This window comes from Heterodontus francisci, chromosome 41 (assembly GCF_036365525.1).
Source record: "Heterodontus francisci isolate sHetFra1 chromosome 41, sHetFra1.hap1, whole genome shotgun sequence".
NCBI classification, from domain to species: domain Eukaryota; kingdom Metazoa; phylum Chordata; class Chondrichthyes; order Heterodontiformes; family Heterodontidae; genus Heterodontus; species Heterodontus francisci.
The window spans coordinates 27703566-27725140 of record NC_090411.1 but is presented as its reverse complement, the minus strand read 5'-3'; the positions used below and the strand labels follow the sequence as shown (position 1 = coordinate 27725140).

General features: G+C 44.4%; 1 protein-coding gene across 3 annotated transcripts in view; it reads left to right on the top strand.

Moving 5' to 3' along the window:
* Positions 1-21575, top strand: part of LOC137353391 (transportin-3-like) — a 63363-nt gene that overhangs the window by 26462 nt on the left and 15326 nt on the right. For all 3 annotated transcript variants that reach the window (XM_068019616.1, XM_068019614.1, XM_068019615.1), the window contains exons 10-20: positions 108-215; positions 866-957; positions 6486-6625; positions 9313-9504; positions 11204-11295; positions 13760-13836; positions 15426-15486; positions 16470-16610; positions 17578-17694; positions 18616-18710; positions 21290-21446. In XM_068019616.1, coding sequence (XP_067875717.1) covers positions 108-215; positions 866-957; positions 6486-6625; positions 9313-9504; positions 11204-11295; positions 13760-13836; positions 15426-15486; positions 16470-16610; positions 17578-17694; positions 18616-18710; positions 21290-21446 — 1272 coding nt within the window. The remainder of the gene's footprint in view (positions 1-107; positions 216-865; positions 958-6485; positions 6626-9312; positions 9505-11203; positions 11296-13759; positions 13837-15425; positions 15487-16469; positions 16611-17577; positions 17695-18615; positions 18711-21289; positions 21447-21575) is intronic.

Below are 21575 nucleotides of genomic sequence, written 5' to 3'. Positions count from 1 at the left end.
CTGAATTGAGATGGTTCCCCAGTAGGGAGGTTTTAAAGTCCAGTATGATGTGTATTAGGTCAGTGCAAACTCTGGTAATGCCACTGCCTGAATTATTTTTCTAACAGGAGGGAGTTCTGGATGAGACAGATGATTTTTTTGAGTTCAGACTGCGGGTCTCTGATCTACTGAAAGATATTATATTCCTCATTGGAGCTTCGGAGTTCTTCTCGCGGGTAAGTAAGGAACAACCTTCCCAACCTTTGCAGGCCAGAAAGAAAGTACAATTTCAATAGATAAGGAGACACGTTCAACCTGTCCATTCAGACCCCCATCTCCATTCCTCCCCAACACCGCAGCGTCCCACTGTTACATTCCAGGACTACCCTCTGTATGGGTGGGGCGGCGCAGTGGTTAGCACCGCAGCCTCTCAGCTCCAGCGACCCGGGTTCAATTCTGGGTACTGCCTGTGTGGAGTTTGCAAGTTCTCCCTGTGTCTGCGTGGGTTTCCTCCGGGTGCTCCGGTTTCCTCCCACATGCCAAAGACTTGCAGGTTGATAGGTAAATTGGCCATTATAAATTGCCCCTAGTATAGGTAGGTGGTAGGAAAATATAGGGGACAGGTGGGGATGTGGTAGGAATATGGAATTAGTGTAGGATTAGTATAAATGGGTGGTTGATGGTCGGCACAGACTCGGTGGGCCGAAGGGCCTGTTTCAGTGCTGTATCTCTAAACTAAACATTCCACATGCTGATCATTCTGTTTAAGCAACTGGCAGCAGTTCAAAATGTGCTTTTTCATCCGTTTACCTCCTTGTCCCACTGTCCATTTAGTTTCGGGACTGAATGGCAATTTTGGTCCCACAATTGCATTGTTCTTTTCCAGTTGTATTCGATGCTGAAGGAAGGCAGCCCGGCCTGGGAGGAGACGGAAGCTGTGCTTTTTATCATGACAGCGTTGGTCAAAAACTTAAACCCGTGAGTGTGAAATATGGGGAGCCACTTGGTGCGATGCAGAGCAGTGCGAAATTGAATTGGTTTTACTCGTGGCCTGTCCCGGGAGGGAGGAGCAAGCAGTTAATGATGGGTTTAATTCAGAAATAACCCCAGCATCCTCATTCCATCAAGTCTTTCATCTCTTATGGGTTGTGGGGAGTTGCACTTTATTTTTCTTGGGTGGGGTGGGTTGTGGAGTACAGTTCCACAGCTACAGGCAGCCATCAAACAAGCAAGCCTAGATGGTGACTGTTCACAGGATATCCAACCAAGTAGGGTATCAGAGCTGAGCTTAGTCCCCTCGCCCCCTTGTCTAACACAAACACACATTTTGGCAAGGATCACTGGATAGCAAAGGGATGCTGGAGTACGAAGAGAAGCCGCCTCAATTTTTCCCACCCTTTCTGCCTTTTTTTGAAAATTAATTTCTGTTTTCCTTTCTGGATATAACCCTGGATGTAAGGGAGACTGGACTACCAAGAATCACCACTGATTCTACTCATACTGCCGACCTCCCTGTGAGCAAGCACATTTCAGATGGTGTAGCCGTTGACAAGATTGGGAACTTACTGTGTAGACAGTTGCCTTGACAGAATCACAAACCATTGAGAAATGTTTACTATTGTCATTCTCTGCCAATCAGTGGGTGAATGGGCCCCGGTTACAGACCTGTTTGGAACAAGTCGCTTGGCTGGTGAATGGTGTATGATTTGGAGGGACAAAGTGTGCTGATGTACATAGAGGCAAACATAATTTTTTTAAAAGGAGAGAGGGGGGGGGGGGGAAGTAGCTGCTTGATTTTAGGCATGCATTAATTACAGGGTATAACCTGACTTTTTTCAGGCCCCCCCATTTAGCTCCCCAATGCAGTAATGATCCATATGGATTAGAATGTCTTCGGTTTGATTCCTAATTCATATAACACTATCTTGGCCTCAACTTGCAAAAGGAAACAACTAACTGTCTCTCCCTTCTGATTGCTATCCAATGACCCTGTTTTAAAAAAAAAAAAGTTCATGTATACAATTGTTGAGTGAGAATAAGATTGGACTTGGCTGGGGGAACTACCCATGATCAAATATCCTGCGTACTACTGATGTCAAACTAACAGGTCTGTAGTTCTTTTGCTCCCTTCTTAAATAATGGGGCTACATTTGCTACTTTCCAGTCTGCAGGATCCCTTCCAGAATCTCTAGAATTCTCAAAGATAACCGCCAGTGCATCCGCTGCACCCTAACCCTAACCCTATCTCTATAGCCACTTCCTTCAATACACTGGGACGTAGCTCATCTGGTCCAGGGGATTTATCAAATTTCAATCCAATTAATTTTTCGAGTACTGCCTCTATATTGATACTAATTACTTTCAGTTCCTCATTTTTACAGGTCCCTTGGATCCTGTCCAGATTTTCTGTCGTCTTCCGTGAAGACAGACACAAAGTAATTGTTTAGTCTCTCCGCCATTTCCTCATTCTCCATCGCAAACTCTCCTGTCTCCGCCTGCAGTGAACCCACATTCGTCCTTGCTAATCGATTCCTTTTCACATACCTAAAGAAGCTTTTACAGTCTGCCTTTATGTTTCTAGCTAGCTTGCATTCATAATCTCTTTTCCTTTTCTTTATTAGTTTCTTGGTCTTCCTTTGTTGGACTCTAAGTTGCTGCCAATCCTCGGGCTTATCACTTTTTCTGGCAATCCTATAAGCCATTTCCTTTGACAATGCAATCTTTAACTTTTTTGTTAGCCACGGTTGATTCACCTTTCCAGTTTGGGTTTTTGTGTCTTAGAGGAATGTATATATGTTGTAAACCATGTAATACTTATTTAAATACTAGCTATTGCCTGTCTACTGTCAAATCTTTTCATGTATTTTCTCAATCCACCATAGCCAACTTGCCCCTCATACCTTCATAGTTTCCTTTGTTCAGATTTAAGACCCAAGTTTCAGAATGAACTATATTTCTTTCAAACTTAATGTAAAATTCTATCATATTGTGGTTGCTATTTCCGAATGACTCCTTTACAGCAAGGTTATTAATGAGCCCTTTCTCATTACATAATACTAAACCTAAAATAGCCTGTTCCCTAGTTGGTTCTTCAACATACTGTTCCAGAAATCCATCTCGTACACACTCCAGAAATTCATCCTCCACAGCATTAGTGCTGATTAGGTTTACCCAATTTATATGTAAATTGAAATCGCCCCTTATTACTGTATTGCCCATACTACATGCAGCTCTAATTTCGTGCCCAACATTACCACTGCAGTTTGGCCTATAAATGTATCCCACCAATGTTTGCTGCCCCTTGCTGTTTCTTAGCTCCACCCAAACTGATTCTACATCTTTTGCTTTTTGCTTTTATTTTATTATTATGATTCTACATCTTGCTCTTTCAAACTAAGATCCTCTGTCACTAATGTTTTGATCTCGTCCCTTATTAACAGCGCTACCCCACCTCCTTTTCCCCTCCGCCTATCCCTCTTAAATAATGAATATCCCTGAATATTCAGTTCCAGTCCTGGTCACCCTGTAACCATGTTGGCTCTGAACCCTCACTATTTCCTCTTTGAATGACTCCCACTGGTCTGATGTAGACTTTCCTACAAGTTGCTGCTCCCAGTCCACTCTGACCAGATCCTGTTTTATCATATTGAAATCGGCCTTCCCCCAGTTCAGTACCTTTATTTCCAGCCCGTCTTTATCCTTTTCCTTAACTACCTTAAATCTTAGAGTTATGGTCACTATCCCGAAATGCTCCCCTACTGTCACTTCTATCACTTGTCCAGCTTCATTCCCTAGGGTTAGGTCCAGTACTGCCCCTTCCCTTGTAAGACTTTCTACGTACTGGCTGAAAAAGTTATCCTGTATGCATTTTAAGAATTCTGCCCCCTTTAATCCTTTTACACTAAGACTATCCCAGTTGATATTAGATGAGTTGAAATCCCCTACTATTATTACCCTATTATTTTTACACTTCTCTGAGATTTGCCTACATATCTGCTCCTCCATCTCTCCCTGACTATTTGGATGTCTGTAGTACACTCGCAGCCAAGTGATTGCCCCCTTTTTGTTTTTAAGTTCTACCCATATGGCGTCATTTGAAGAACCTTCTAAGATATCATCCCTCCTTACTGCAATAATTGACTCCTCGATCAACAGTACAATGCCACCTCCTTTTATCCCCTCTCCTGTCACACCTTAAGATTCTGTACCTGGAATATTAAGCTGCCAGTCCTGCCCCTCCCTCAACCATGTCTCTGTGATAGCAACAATATCATAATCCCATGTGCTAATCAATGCCCTCAATTCATCTGTCTTACTATTAAGACTCCTTGCATTAAAATAGATACTATCCAGCCTTGCATTTTTCACTTGTGCCTTAACAGGTCTATATTTGCTCTGTCTTCCAAACTGACTCAATTTCTCTTCTATATTTGACTGAGCATCACCCCCTACTGTACCTCCACTCTGTATCCCATTCCTCTGCCAAATTAGTTTAAACCCCCCCACCCCCAATAGCACTAGCAAACCTCCCATCAAGGATGTTGGTCCCGTTCCAGTTCAGATGCAACCCGTCCAACTTGTACAGGTCCCCTCCCCTTGCCAGAAACAGACCCAGTGAGCCAGGAAACTAAAGCCCTCCCTCCTGCACCATCTCTTCAGCCACGCATTCATCTGCTCTATCCTCCTATTCCTATACTCACTAGCACGTGGCACCGGGAGTAATCCAGAGATTACAACCTTTGAGGTCCTGCTTTTTAATCTGCTACCTAGCTCCCCAAATCCTTGTTGCAGGACCTCCTCCCTCTTTTTACCAATGTCGTTGGTACCTATGTCGTTGGTACCAATGTGCACCACGACCTCTGACTGTTCACCCTCCCCCTTCAGAATGTCCTGCAGCCGCTCCGTGACATCCTTGACCCTAGCACCAGGGAGGCAACATGCCATCCTGGAGTCTCGTTTGCGGCCAGAAACGTCTATCTGTACCCCCACGATAGAATCCCCTATCACTATAGCTCTTGCACTCCTTTTCCTTCCCTGCTGTGCAGCAGAGCCATCTGTGGTGCCACGAACTTGGCTGTTGCTGCTTTCCCCTGGGAGGCCATCCCCACCCCCCAACAGTATCCAAAGCAGTATATCTGTTTGAGAGGGGGATGGCCACAAGGGACTCCTGCACTACCTGCCTGCGGCTACTATTCCCTTTTCTGCCTGTGCAGCCATTACCTGCTTTTTAAATTTCTTTCCTAACTCCTTAAACTCTGCTTTCAGGACCTCCTCCGTCTTTTTACCTATATCATTGGTACCAACGTGAACCATGACCTCTGTCTGTTCACCCTCCCCTAGAAGAATGTCCTGCAGCAGCTCTGTGACATCCTTCACCCTCACACCAAGGAGGCAACATACTGTTCTGGTGTCTGGGGCCACAGAAGCGCCTGTCTGTTCCTCTAACTAGCGAATCCCCTATCAATAGTGCCCTTCCACTCTTCTTCCTCCCCTGCTGTGCAGCTGAGCCACTCGTGGTGCCATGAACTTGGCTCTTGCTGCACTCCTCTGAGGAACCATCGCCCTCACCAGTATCCAAAATGGAAAACCCGTTAGCAAGCGAGATCGACTTAGGGGACTCCTGCACTACCTGCCTGACTCTCTTAGATTGCCTGGCGGTCACCCATTCCCTCTGTGCCTGCACGTTCTTAATCTACAGTGTGACCACCCCCCAGAAGTGCTATCCACATAGTTCTCTGCCTCGCGGATGCACCACAGTGACTCCAGCCGCCGCTCAAGTTCAGAAACCCCAAGCTCCAGCTTCTGCAGCTGGTGACGCTTTCTGCAGATGTGTTTGTCAAGGGCACATGGTGCCTCCACGAGTTCACACTTGGAGGCACATTCAACTTGGCCAAGCTGCCCTGCCATACCTTAACTTTACAAACTAATTATTGTTAGTGTAATAAGTAGAATAACTTACCAGTTACTCACTAATCAGCTTCTTACCCTGTACCGAAGTTAGAACCAAATAATGGAGGCTGAAAAGGTGGAAAAACAAAAGAAAGAGACAAAGGAGAACCTCCTTCCCTTTGTCACTAAACTCCCTTACACACCAAACTCACAGCTTCACACTGTGTCCAAGCAGCACTTTCTAATTAGTAATAAATTACACCAACTAAAACCATAGTAATACTAACCTTACCACTTATAAGGTAGCTATTTGAGGGTTATGGAATGACGGCCCAGCGAGAGTCAACGCCTTCAGGAAACTCCCTGAGACTGTTGAAGAAGAAAGACATTGGAAGGCTGCAGATCATAAGTAAAAATCAGCTTAGGGGAGTTGTTTTGGTATTAGTTGAAGCTGTTTGAGTATAAGTTGCAGATTGTGGGATAAACTGACTTTACATTTGACCGTCTCATCTGCAAGCATCTATGATGGTGACATGAACTTGTAACCCAGTAAGCTCAAAGAATTTGGTAAAGATCTTTTTGAAATGAAAAAAAATGGTCTTTTGCTTTTCATTTAGGGAAAAGGAGCAAAGACTGGGAGATGTCGTTCAGGCAGTGATCAGCCTCCCTGACAATACGCACTTAGCGGTACAGCATTCTGGAGTCCAACTGTTGGGTGAGATGGGAGAATACATCAACAACAACGTGCAATGCCTAGGTCAGTACAGAGTGGGAAATATGCAGTTCACCACCCCCCCCCCCCCCCCCACCCACAATTTGATTGTCCTTTCCTGTGTGAGATGCATTGCTGCCAAGTCAATATTAGGCTTGTGTCATTCGCTAGGAGGAGTGTATCATGTCTTGGTAAATTACATCCTCCTCCTCTGCCTCCCTGAGCAATGTTTCCCTGATGACACAAAATTGAGCAGGAAATTGCCATGTGGAGAATTGAAGGCGCTGTATCTGCTTGCTGCTCTTGGATTCAGTGTCTCGTATATAGCGGCACTTGGAGCTTCCGTGCCTCCCTTCATGTCCGTTTCTTAGTTGTGTGCCAAATTAATGGTGTTGAGTTCCTCTGAGGCCACTCGCAGCCTGGCCATGCAGACCCGGAAAATCCCAGGTTCGATGACTGATTGGTGCCATGTTATCCAGGATGGTAGTCGGATGGTGCAGTTCTTCTCGGCACTTCTGGCTTAGAGAAAATTGGCCACAGTTTCCTCTCTTGATCCCTGTCCAGGAAATTGGCTAATTTGTGTGCATGCAAGGGTTGTATCAGCTTTAGGTTTGATTTCTCCAACCACCCCTCTCCCCACCCACCATGCTCAAATAGCATGCTGGCTATTTTAATTCATGAATGGCCAAGATACTTGAGAATGACTGGTGCCCCATGAACTGTGTCCCAGCCAAGATTAATGTCTTCAGGTGAAAGGGAAAAAAGTTCAGGGTTAATTAAATGGGTGTCGTGGTCTAGTGCAAAATTTTAAGTGATATCCATCTTAAGATGATTCGCTACACGCTGGCTTCACTAATTTTGGCTGGATTGTCTAAAGAGTGCAGATTATTTTTGAATGCTTCAAACAATCAATTGGGTCATTCGGAGTCCTTGGTTATGGATGTAGACGACAGGGCAATCACAATCTTGACGTCACATAATGTTAACAATCTTCTTTGGCCTCCTTATCTCGAGAGACAATGGATACGCGCCTGGAGGTGGTCAGTGGTTTGTGAAGCAGTGCCTGGAGTGGCTATAAAAGCCAATTCTAGAGTGACAGGCTCTTCCACAGGTGCTGCAGAGAAATTTGTTTGTCGGGGCTGTTGCACAGTTGGCTCTCCCCTTGCGCCTCTGTCTTTTTTCCTGCCAACTACTAAGTCTCTTCGACTCGCCACATTTTAGCCCCGTCTTTATGGCTGCCCGCCAGCTCTGGCGAACGCTGGCAACTGACTCCCACGACTTGTGATCAGTGTCACAGGAGTTCATGTCGCGTTTGCAGACGTCTTTAAAGCGGAGACATGGACGGCCGGTGGGTCTGATACCAGTGGCGAGCTCGCTGTACAATGTGTCTTTGGGGATCCTGCCATCTTCCATGTGGCTCACATGGCCAAGCCATCTCAAGCGCCGCTGACTCAGTAGTGTGTACAAGCTGGGGATGTTGGCCGCCTCGAGGGCTTCTGTGTTGGAGATACGGTCCTGCCACCTTATGCCAAGTATTCTCCGGAGGCAGCGAAGATGGAATGAATTGAGACGTCGCTCTTGGCTGACATACGTTGTCCAGGCCTCGCTGCCATAGAGCAAGGTACTGAGGACACTGGCCTGATACACTCGGACTTTTGTGTTCCGTGTCAGTGCGCCATTTTCCCACACTCTCTTGGCCAGTCTGGACATAGCAGTGGAAGCCTTTCCCATGCGCTTGTTGATTTCTGCATCTAGAGACAGGTTACTGGGGATAGTTGAGCCTAGGTAGGTGAACTCTTGAACCACTTCCAGAGCGTGGTCGCCAATATTGATGGATGGAGCATTTCTGACGTCCTGCCCCATGATGTTCGTTTTCTTGAGGCTGATGGTTATGCCAAATACGTTGCAGGCAGCCGCAAACCTGTCGATGAGTCTCTGCAGCCACTCTTCAGTGTGAGATGTTAAAGCAGCATCGTCAGCAAAGAGCAGTTCCCTGATGAGGACTTTCCGTACTTTGGACTTCACTCTTAGACGGGCAAGGTTGAACAACCTGCCCCCTGATCTTGTGTGGAGGAAAATTCCTTCTTCAGAGGACTTGAACGCATGTGAGAGCAGCAGGGAGAAGAAAATCCCAAAAAGAGTGGGTGCGAGAACACAGCCCTGTTTCACGCCACTCAGGATAGGAAAGGGCTCTGATGAGGATATCTGCTGGGAATTGGGTGTAATCAAGAGTAGGAATTTCTTGGCTGTGGGGTTTTGTTAGAGTTCTCCAAATGCTCTGGTTTATATTCTTCCCTCAATCGTAAAAATAACCTATCAGTTATCTTAGTGCCTTTGCACCTAACTGCTGCTGGATTTGCTTACATAACTGAAGTTGTAATTTCCAGCAAGTAAGTGACATACTTCAGCTGTCCCAAGAGAACGGATAAGGCACCATATAATTTGTACGTTATCTCTCTCTCTGTCCCTCCCCTTTCACTTCCCACGGCTTAGGAACATTGAGGACATTTGAACACTCGACTTCTCTGGATCGGATCAGTTACCTCAGCACGCAGCACAGACTGAATATAGGACTTGCTGGTGCTTGTTCAATGCTGCACTATATGGTGCCTTCGGCCTCTAAGCCTAAAATCCCTCTATGTAGCGTTGTTAAAGACTGTGGTTGGTGATCCAGGCTAGGAGTAAAGCATCCCGGGGTGACATTTTGTTGTTTCCTTTGTTTCCCTTCTCAGAGTTAGTGCTGAATTTCCTGACCCAACGTTTGAAGCAGAAGGAATTGGCGAATGCTGCAGCCAATTCAATCCAGAACATCTGCGCAATGTGCAGCGATGCGATGACGCTGCACTTCGAAGGGCTGCTGCAGGTCGCCTCATCCTTGGATGCCCTCCCCATTTCGCACGACTCCTCCATTGGACTTCTCCGAGGTACGGTACAAGCTGGAGATCTCTTACAGCAGCGCCATTTGGGACTTGCCTACTCGTGTGAGCGCCGCCGTGGATAATGTGAGCTGGCTGCGTTTGTCCATGAGAGAGGCGTCATTTTAGATGATCGTTTTAAAAAAAAAAGCAAAATGCAGCCGTTGTTGGAAATGTGAAATAAATCATAGAATGCTGCAAACGTTCAACCAGCCATGCAGCATCTGTGGAGAGAGAAACGTTTCTGGTCGATGGCCTTTCATCAGAACTGGATTAAATCCTGCTCATCGACATGAAACATTAACACTTCCTCTCATTACAGATGCTGCCTTATCATTCCCTCAGCCTATTTTGTAAATATTTTTTGCCCCCTTTCGGTTTCTAAGTGTTCTGGATCCAGACTCGAATGATGTGCTGATGCTACACATTATAGGGCAAGACTGCACTTCAGCCAATGCAGCATGACATGTGCAAAGTTCATTGCCTCAAGTTGTTTACAGCACCACCTGTGACAGATGTGTAACCATCTTCACCCTAAAGCTGTACAGCTCAAGGTGCTCCCTCACCAGATTGATCAACGTCAGAAGGACAAACTAGTTGTAACTGTTGGGTGTTGCTCTCTGTTAAGGTGGGCAATGTAAGTTGCACATGTGCACTTCACTGAAATCCTATACACTGCTTCTGCCCTCCTCCTCTGCCATCTGCTGTAACTCAACCACTGAGGGTCTGCCCCTCACCCCAGGGTTGTCTTGATACCACACTTAAGATCCAAGTTTCACCTTTCTTGTACCTGGCATCTCCATAGGTTGAAGGAGGGCCTGATGCTTCTGAGAGTCTTGAATCCTAACTGTCGCTGGGGCTGTGATTTGAATCTGTCGTCCTAATCGTGAAACTATCCAGTTAAGCAAAATTCTTTAGCATAGATGGAAATTAACGTTTTGAGTTCAGTAGTATTTCTGAATTGACAATATTCCCATTAAGGCCCCAACCTCATCAAAAAAATGTTAATGTGACAAGTACACTAAAATTCAGTGTAACGTTACGTTGATCACATCCCTATTTCAGTTTTTGGATCTGAAAAACCACTTTATTTTTCCCCTTTACCCTCCCATTTTCCCTTCCCAGCTTCAATTTTCCACTTAGTCCCTGCTTGCCCCCTCTATTCCTTTCTGGTGTTTTTCCTCCAATTTACAATTTTTGAATTGATATTGCTTCGAGTTATAGCTGAGGTTTTTAAAAAAAAAAATGTGAGTTAACTGGCTGCCTTGATGTCAGTGTATTCTTACAAAGCCACATGAGTGCAGGATTGAGGTCACTGATATTGGCCGGCCCAGCACTGCCTCGATTAGTCTCAGGACCCCGGGCTCGGAATGGGGAAAAGGTTCGGGTTGGATTCCAGCTCCTGATCAATATCCACTGAGCCCTGTTGAAGGAATTGTGCTGCTCAACGATTATATAGTCTGTTGATACTTGCTGTCCAGTCTTGCACATAAATGGCCAACTGAGTGGAGCACCAGAGGGCTAGGGTGCCTCTTGCAGCAAAGCTTAGTGTCAACACTTTTTTGTAGGTGGGGGGAGACGTCAAGCCAAGATTGACTTAAAAAGGAAGTTAATATGTCCTTTTTATCTTGCGGGGAATGCTGTGCTCGGAGTAGGTAATGGCAGTTGTTCGATTGTAAAGTGATGAGTGCCGTTTTATTCTCACCAGGTATCTCCTTGGTGTTGGCTCGGATGCCGTCAGACAAAATCGAAGAGACCTTCCAGCGCCTCTGTTCCATGCAGGTCACTGCTCTAAAGAAAGTAAGAAAAGTTGATGTTCCCTGTTTATTAAATGACGTGTAAAAGAACTCCCTCTCCTTGATTGAGGAGAAATAACTTGGAGAATTGAGATTAACTAGCTGGCCTGAAACTGTCTGACTGACTCACTTATATTACCCTTGGGAGATAGAACCATAGAAAAATTACAGTACAGGAGTCCATTCAGCCCATCATGTCCGTGCAGGCCAAACAAACTAGCCACCCAATCTAATCCCACCTTCCAGCACCTGGTCCATAACCTGCAGGTTACAGCACTTCAGGTGCCTGTCCAGGTACCTTTTAAATGAATTGAGGGTTTCTGCCTCCATCATCATTCCTGGCAGTGAATTCCAGGCACCCACCACCCTCTGGGTGAAAACGTTTTTCCTCATGTACCCTCTAATCCTTGTACCAATCACCTTAAATCTGTGCCCCTTGGTAATTGACCTCTCTGCTAGGGAAAACAGGTCCTTCCTGTCTACTCTATTTAGGCCCTCATAATTTTGTACACCTCAATTAAGTCACCCCTCAGCTTTCTCTGTTCTAGGGAAAACAACCCTAGCCTATCCAATCTTTCTTCATAGCTGTAACTTTAAAGCCCTGGTAACATTCTTGTAAATCTCCTCTGTACTCTCTCCAGAGCAATTATGTCTTTTCTGTAATGTGGTGACCAGAACTGTACGCAATACTCCAGCTGTGACCTAACCATTGTTTTATACAGTTCCAGCATTACATCCCTGCTTTTGTATTCTATACCTCGGCCAATAAAGGATATCATTCCATATGCCTTCTTCACTTTATCTACCTGTCCTGCCACCTTCAGGGACCTGTGGACATGCACTCCAAGGTGTCTCACTTCTTCTACCCCTTTCGATATCCTCCAGTTTATTGTGTATTCCCTCACTTTATTTGCCCTCCCCAAATGCATTACCTCTCAATTCTCTGCATTGAATTCCATTTGCCACTTTTCTGCTCACTCAAACAAACTATTGATATCATTCTGGAGTCTAAGGCTGTCCTCTTCACTATTAACTACACAGCCAATTTTTGTGTCATCAGCAAATTTCCCAATCATGCCTCCCACATTTAAGTCCAAATCATTAATATATACCAGAAACAGCAAGGGACCCAGCACTGAGCCCTGTGGAACGCCACTGGAAACCGCTTTCCATTCACAAAAACATATGGCGACTGCTACCCTTTGTTTCCTGTCCATGAGCCAATTCTGGATCCAACCTGCCACAATTCCCTGTATCCCAGGGACTTTCATTTTTCTGATCAATCTGCCATGCGGGACCTTGTAAAATGCCTTACTAAAATCCATATAGACCACATACACTGCACTACCCTCATCAATCCTCCTTGTTACTTTCTCAAAAAACTCAATTAAGTTAGTAAGACATGACCTTCCCCTAACAAATCCATGCTGACTATCCCTGATTAATCTGTGTCTTTCTAAGTGGTAGAATCAATTCTGAGGGACAGAATAAACTAACGATTTACCCACCACCGAGGTCAGACTGACTGGCCTATAATTATTTGGCCTATCCCTCGCACCCTTTTTAAACACTGGTACAACATTCACAAACCTCCAATTGTCTGGTACCTCTCCTGTATCTAGTGAGGATTTGATGATCCTCAGCGTATCCGCTGTTTCCTCCCTGGCTTCCTTTAACAACCTGGGATATGATCCATCCGGCCCTGGCGATTTATGCGCTTTCAAGGATGCCAGACCCTCAAGTACTCCCCCCTCATTATGTTTATCATATCTAATATTTCACACTCCTCCTCTTTAACTACAATATCTGCATCAACCCTCTCCTTTGTGAAAACAGAGACAAAAAAACTCATGAAAAACCCTGCCCACATCTTTCTATCCACGCATAAGTTCCCTTGTACATCTGTGATAGGCTCTACCCTTTCCTTAGTTACCCTCTTGCTCTTAATGTACTGATAAAATATCTTCAGGTTTTCCTTGATTTTTACCTGCCAATAATTTTTCTTGTCCTCTCTTTGCTTTTCAAATTTCCTTTTTCACTTCACCTCTGCACTTTCTATACTCCTGTAGGCTTTCTAAAGTATTAAGCTTTTTGTGATCATATGGTTTCTTTTTCTACTTTAACTTACCCTGACTGGTATCCTGAGATGGTGCAAGTTCCTTCAATTTGTGGGCAGCTTGACTTTGCTGGTGAGGGTGTGTTTTCCCGACCCTTCCTGTCCCCCTCAGGTTCACCTGGAGAAAACAAAGAAGTGGGATTAACTCCATACAAAATGAAATGCTGCCCTTTGCCACATTCCTGACCGAAGAGGGTGGTGTATCTTTGCGAGGAAGGTCTGTTGGTGACTCTTCAACCATTCCCCTTCCCGGAGGCCTGGTCTGCAATTGTGTTGTATGTAATGCCTGTGGTGTGTCTTGTGCTATCGCTGCGGAGAGAGTTGAACCTCCGGCTTTTGTGTCCCTTTAAAGCTGTTGACATCTGAGCAGACCAACGGCATCTCAGCAGACCCAGCAGTGTGGTTGGATAGACTGGCGGCTATATTCAGGTACAGCCCATTTGTATTTTGCTATCTATATACATGAGTCTAGTTAATGCACTTGACTAAATTAATCCCTTAACCATTGACGCTTGGGTGAAAGCGTTGACTCTTGGGTTTCTATTTGGGTTTGTCGATTAGCGATCTGGAGCTGCACTGAGCTGCCAATACATTGTGAAGCAGGTCGACGTCTTCAAAGTTTCATAAGATTGGTAGCCTTCACTAGTTGTATGTTGGCTCTCCACATTTACACAAGAATTGGAGTCTGTCGCTTTAGTGGTCATGTGAAAAAACAGGCAACCAACCTAACATTGTAAATGTATTTGGCCAGGATAAAATGAGAAAACTTGAATTATTTTTACCCCATCATTCCTGCATCTTCAGCCGGACTGCTTTTTTTAAAAAATCTGTCTTCTGTATGAGTCCTACATGTAATGAGTTGGGCAGTTTCAGTTTATTTTCTACCCAGCATGTCCACATTTCAGAAGTACTTCATTGACTTTGGGATGTCCTGAGGTCATGAAAGGTGCTATATAAATGCAAGTTCTTTTAATTGGAAAAAATAACTAAAGCATCAAATCATAAGCTTTGCTAGTTTTCTGGTTCTTTTAATTTTATTTTTAAAATGACATTTAGCTTTTATAATCTTGAGACATCCCCTCCTCCATCTCACTCCCCTTGTACTAACAGATTTGGCAATAATCAGCCTCATTGAAAGTTCACTCAAATGCCTGGTGTGTGGAAAAGGGTCTCTAGTGGAGGAGGAGATGCTCTTCTGAGATTGTAGTTGACGCATATCATAAAGCGAACTTGACATTTACCTATGCTACACTTGACCTGGGAGTGTACATTACTGAAACTAGGAGACAGAAGTGGGGGAAGGACTTTTCTACACCATGATCAATGGACTTCTCTGCACCCTGGTCAATGCAGAACACTTACCTCTGTGGCAGGTTGTGGTTAGGAGGATGTGTCCTTTTAGTCTACAGCACATTGTGATGCAACTCTAAACTTCATTTTTTTTGCCCCCCCCCCCCCCCCCCCATTTGTGTTCATTCATTAAAAAAATTTCCTTTTTTAAGGATATTTGAAAAAAAATTTGCTCCTAATCTAATGTTCTCAGCTCTGATTTCAGACATTCCAGTGATTTTAACACAATCTAGGCTGGCGCTCCGGTGTAGTACCGAAGGGATGCTTCACTGTCAGAAGTGTCGTCTTTCACTATTCAAAGAGAAGGGCAATCTTCCCCTGACCTGACAAATATTTTATCCCTCAACCGTCATCACTAAAAGCGGATGATCTGGTCATTATCACATTTGCTGTTTGTGTGAAGTCGCTGTGCACAAATTGATTACAGCAGTGACTACGCTTCAGAAATACTTCATTGAATGTAAAAAACTTTGAGAAGTCCTGTGGTCATGAAAGGTGCTATATAAATGTAAGTTCTTTTAATTGGAAAAAGTAACTGAAAAGCATCAAATCATAAGGTTTGCTAGTTTTCTGGTGCTTTAGTTTTATTTTTAAAATGACCTTTTGCCTTTACAATCTTGAGACATCCCCTCCCCCATCTCACTCCCCTTCTCCTCTTGTACTAACAGACACACAAATGCTACAGTGGGAGAAGGAAGACCGCACCCCTGTCAGAAAGTCATTCAGGAGGTAAGAAAATTGCTCACAGACCACACTACCTGAAGGTCACGAAAAGCAATGTCTGTAAATTGGAAAGGAGGAGGTTCCACTGCCAAGTAAGAATGAAATGAGAAGAGAAATGCTGGAAAAGCACGCCAGGTCAATCAGCCTCTGAAAGAAGGTCATGTTCTGGGTGGGGCCCTTCATCAGAACGCAGGGCCCACCTGACGTACTAATCCGTCTATACTTTACCAGCATTTTCATGTTTTGGATTCACCCTGTTTGTTCCCATCTCAGTAGCAGTAGGGGGAGAGGGCTCGTTTCACAACTGCCAAGTTTTGGTTAACGTCTGTTTATTCCTAATAAATTAAGAAGTTCTAGGGACAAACCTTCCCTACAGCAGAAGCAGGTGCTCCAGTGAAGTCGCATCTAATGGAGTCCTGTATAAAAAGGCTGGGCACACATTGTACTTTCATGTCTGGGATTTCAGCCACACTGATAGCAGGAAGAGGGGATCATTATGCTGAGTCCCAGGTGTAATGAGCTGCTGGCCACAATATAAAATTGCCCCATTGTTCACTGAACTTGACAATCTTCCCAAGAGCTGTAAGGATACAAAAGTTATAAATGCTTTAGCTAGAGTTCTTCTGAGGCTGGGACAGGTTAGTGGGACATTATCCTGCATCTAACTTTGCTGTCCCAGAACTGGAAGTGCATCATAATGTAGATGGAGCTGCATCTGATTTAGAAGTGCTTACCAGTGCAGTGAAGAGAGAGTTTTACTTTATACCTAACCCATGCTGAACTGCACCTGGGAGTACTTGATGCTGTCGGGGGCTAAGCAAAAGTTCCTTGGCTGTAAAATCTCTTGCCTTGAAAAATGTAAGCGTTTCAAAGGTTTTTTTAATGTTCTTTTTGTGATTGCAGACTGAGAATTGGAGAATGGGGTTGTAGTTACCAAAATAAGTTTTTTTTTCCTTAAACTAATTTTCATGAAACCGTTTTCATTGCAGATCTGGCCAGTGATTTCGGAAACCCTGTACAGGCACCAGGCGGATAATCGGATGGCAGAGCGTTGCTGTCGTTGCTTGCGCTTTGCGATCAGATGTGTGGGTAAAGGATCTGCTATGTTGATTCAGCCCCTGGTGTCTCAGGTGCGTGTCCGTGCCCATATATGTCTGTATGTTTGGTTGTATGCCACGTGTGGGATGAATAACTGGGAATGGGTGATGGCTGCTGAGCCACAGAAAGACAAGCCACCTCTGAAACAGACACAACAAATGCTAGGCATCTTGGACAGTGGGTAATATAACGACAGAGTGCATTTGTGGACACTTGTTGCGAGGACAGATGTGCTGCAAATTATTGGTCACCTGTAGAGGAATGAATATGGAGTTTGTGTTGGGGGAGCAAGGAAATGAAGAACAAGCATTCTGAAACTAAACTGGGAAAGGGTTTTTTTTTGTGGATCTCTTGATTTCTTTCAAAATAATACCTGGAAGTTGGTTAGGCTGTTTCCATGCTGCTTTACCGTGTTTGGAGGTTGCCAGCTTTCTGCTCTGCTCCTTCCCATTTTAGGTACATTACCAGGGCTTTCCCTCAGCAGGATACCTGGCCTGTGCTCTTCCTCCAATTGATGTAACAACTTGCATTCCAGCAGTGCTTACTCTTACTTCTGCCGAAGTGGTAGGTCGACTGGATGGTTGGGGGGGAGAGGCTCCTTCGGAGTGCCTTCTCTCCTTTCCCTTGTGCGGCAAGTCCAAGAAACTCCTCCTCTTGCAGCTAGCACTGATCCAATCTGTGTACGGGAATGGAGGACATTCCCTCTGCAGCCTGAGTGCTGCACAGTGCCCCAGTTCTACACTGAGCAAAACTCTCTTGAAAGGTGCCATGATGAGGATGCCTCCAGGGCTCGCTCTCGCCATGCTGAAATGCCAACTATGTTGAGGCCACACTTCTGTGATGGGGAGGTCATATGTCACAAAATAGAATGCAGGAATCATTTGAGGGACAGTGAAATGTCATGTGGGAGTGTAAAGTAACTTTGCCGTATTCTGGATGAATGAACTGTAATTATCTTGTGTGTCTCTATCTCTCCCTCTCTCTTGCACCCCACCCCAGATGGTGAGTGTGTACCAGTCCCATCAGCACTCCTGTTTCCTATACCTGGGCAGTATTCTGGTCGATGAGTACGGCAGTGAGGAGAGCTGCACGCAGGGTCTGCTCGAGATGATGCAGGTTAGTTGACGGCCTTTTGTGTACATACCTTTTTTGGGAGTACCTTGCAGTGCTCTCCATCTATCCAGGAAGATCCTAGGATCATTTGAGCTATTTTTTTAGATGGTTGAAAAATATTAACTGCAACTTTATCAGTTCCTAGTCCTAGTGATCTAAATCTGGAATTCACATTAAGACATGACTATCAGTTTGAGAGCCTGGACATTCCACGTAAAAGCAGAGGAACAGAGGATTCAAGGTGACCAAATTGGTCAACATTTTAGCAGAAGATTTGTGACCATTTGGTGTCACTAACACATTTAGGAAATAACCATATTATGCCAGTAAACTGTAGGCTCAATATTATTGGGGCAACCATTGGCTACCCTGATCCTCAAATGATTATTTAAATAATTGTGTTTCAAATCAAAAACCTGACCATGTTTCCAGTGGAATAAAAGTATTTCCCAATCGCCTTGTACTAATTACTTTTTTTTTTATTGGCTATCTTTCTGTGAAGCCACTGATTGTTTCCAGGGATATAGTTTTACAAGCATCCAAAAGCACTTTCCTTCAGGTGGGGAGTCATCATTTGGGGCCACAGTCAATGTGTGTCGGTCAGCTGATCTCCCATAGGAGGTATTGTAACCAAGTACGATCTAAGCCCCATCTGATGTGCAGCAAGAGTTACTCGACAGCAGTCTGGATGCCTAGCTGATTTCTTTTTTTTTCTTGCCACACCCTAGTTCAAGGACATTGAAGCCAACTGTTGAGTCCAGCTAATTCAACACTGACTGAGAACCAAACTGGGACTCACTGCTCTATGTCCTCAGGCAACAGGATAGTAAAATTATTCACAAATCCATGGATAGTGTTATGAGTTGTTACAGCTCTTATGATTTAAATGATTTTTAAATCTTTGGTTGAAATTCTTTTCTTTAGGCATTTTGTGGGCCAACATTCCGGCTTCTAGAACAACCTAGAGGTTTCCAGAATCATCCTGACACTGTGGACGATCTTTTTCGTTTGGCAACAAGGTAATGAGCATTGCTGTAAAGTGCCATCTTTCACTGGCAGAGATAAAGGAATGTTCTCCTATTATCCTCTCCATATTGCAGCTGCTTCACTAAATATAACAGAATCCAGAAGTGTTAATGTAGTATTACAGAAAAATTGCATGTTTGTGAATTTGGGGCCTTACAGGGTATTGTGTGAAGAGATCCTTGCAATGGCCCTTTATTGTGTCAGATGTGTTCCATCAAATGTAGTGATGGGTAGATAAATTTTCAATCTAGGTCCAATTAAGCTGTGAAAACACACAGTGGTACAATTATAGGCCTGGTTTGGGTGGGTGGAGGGGAAAAGAAACAAGTTGTTGCTGAGACTAGTTTCAGCAGTTTTATCAGCATTCAAATTTGGGTTCTGGTTCCAGGAAGGTGAGGGCAGAGAGTGTGTGTCTGCAGGAGTCAGCTGCTGAATGTTTGTCACTTAAAAAAAAAAAAATTTGTTCACAGGATGTTGACATAGCTGGTAAGGCCGGCACTTATTACCCATCCCTATTTCCCTTTAGAAAGTGTTGGTGAGCTGCCTCTTTGAGCTGCTGCAGTCCAGTGCTGTTAGGTAGGGAATTCCAGGATTTTAGCGATGAAGGAACGGAGATATATTTCCAAGTTGGAAAGATGTTCGTGTTTTGGAGGGGGACCATGTGGAGGTTGTGTTCCCATGCAACTGCTTCCCTCGTCCTTCTGGGTGATGGAGGTTGCTAGTTTCGGAGGCATTGTTGAAGAGAATGTGTCCCGGATGTAGGTGCTGGTTTTTTTTGTTAGTTACATGGCAAATTTCACATCTCGTATTCATATGAGGGATGAATTAGCTGATTTCAGTGAATTGCTTAAGGTGAATTTATAATTTGGAGTTGCTCAGAATTTCTGTATTGAATCTTGTGTGTGCCTATTTCCTTGCTTTCAGTGAGACAGCCCCAGAGGAGCTCTGAAAATGGTAGGCATTCAACTCTCAGTATCGGGCAGATTTCCATATGTTATCATGTTTGGTGCCTGGAGAGCAGTGTTGACAGACAGAAGCCCTGGATCCCCAAGTGTTCATTTCCTCTGAGTCCCTTTCACGATTAGCTGCTGGCCCTTATCAGCCCTTTGGAGAACAAACAGGATGACAGCAACTTTTTGGAACCCACAAGTCAGATCCTGGATGCTGGATGCTTTTGGAGCTATAAAAGTTGCAGCCTTTTATGTTGTTAAAGTGCAGGCAGCAGGAGGAGTAAATATCTATCAAAAGCAATGCTCCTCCATGGACTGTTTAGTTACAGACTCCACAGTGAAGTCCAGATTTTCTTCACATCTTGCATTTCAACTTATTCCTCGTTCAAATGTCAGTCATTTATACAAGTAACTTTCTTCCCTGCCTCTGATCTCCTGCACCTCAAAGTGAATCACCAGAATTGTACTGGGAGTGAGGATGCGAATAAAATTTCCTACCCACACACAAGGATCTCTGATAAATTCCCACATTTATGTCTGCTGCCTTCCTAGTACTTTTTTCTAAAAAATAACTATGGAGAGAGCTTCAAACAAATACCATAATTGTGGTTTTCTTGGGAAGTATGCTACTGGGAAATTCTTAAGCATTAGCCTCTGTAGAATTATGGGTCACTGAAGAGGCCAAATTCTATTGATGTTCTATCTGCTAATGCTGTGAGTGGTCTCTGAGGATGAGTGCAATTGCATTGAGTGTTTTCAACCCTTTGCTTAGACTAAAGTTGTGGCTAGTTGAATAAAACGCTGCAGTTTTGGTAAGTTTCAAATACTTAAGTTTTACCTAGAGTTAGAAAATTGATTTGAGTCTAGCACTTTACCTTGAACCTTTGTTTTAACTGATTTAACTGATGCCATGTACTCCGCCTTATGGCTTCATTGGTTCTAAGCAGTGAATGACTTCAAGATTTCTCTCCCTTGCATCTCAAGCAGCACAAACTAGTGATCAAACTTGGGACCTTACTGGTCTGTGTGTTTTAGTACCACAATGCAGTGATCCGATGGAGAACGACCAGTAAGATGTTTAACAGATTCACCTTGTTAAACTGGATCATGAAACATTTTCACTAACATCGCAGCAAAATTATCCATAAGGCACAGATTTAAGTTCATCGATGGTTAATTTATTGATTTATAACTCCTTTGATGGCTTGGATGTTAGATGTGCTGTCCAGAAAGGTACTGAGCTGTATGGACCAGTAAGTCATGCGCTTGACCCCTGATCTACACTAAGTTAGTTGGTCTCTCTGCAGGCAGTGCTAGGCCACTTTAGTTATCCTTGGTAAAGATGGTGAAGGGCCAGCCAGGGCTCATGCTCTGTCCTGAGAGGACACTGGGTGAAGGGCAGGAACATATCTTGCTATGGTGATCCCTACAGTTAAATATCCTGCTGTTTACCTAGAGACACATGAAATAATGACTTGGGCAAGGTACTGGAGGGCAGTCTGTGCCTTTTAAAAGCAGGCCATATAGAGCAGATAACACCTTCAGCAAGGGAAAGGAAAACATGTGCAGAACATAAAGTATAATGATCATTAAAATGAATCTCTCTCTCTCCCTCTCTCCAGGTTCATTCAGCGAAGTCCAGTTGTCTTGATTCAAAGCCCGGTGATGTCCTTAATCATTCGATGTGCATTGGCGGCAACAACGCTGAACCACCGCGATGCAAACTCCAGTGTGATGAAATTCTTGCAGGATCTAGTTCACGTGGCGACAGTCAATACGGTGAGGGCAAGAGTCCAAATGGCCATCCAGATACATGCGTTGAATGGCGTTTTAAAAGAAAATCTGGGGTAGCTGGATCTCCACACTTGTTTTACAAGCAGACTTGGTATCCATTTAGCTTGGCTCAGT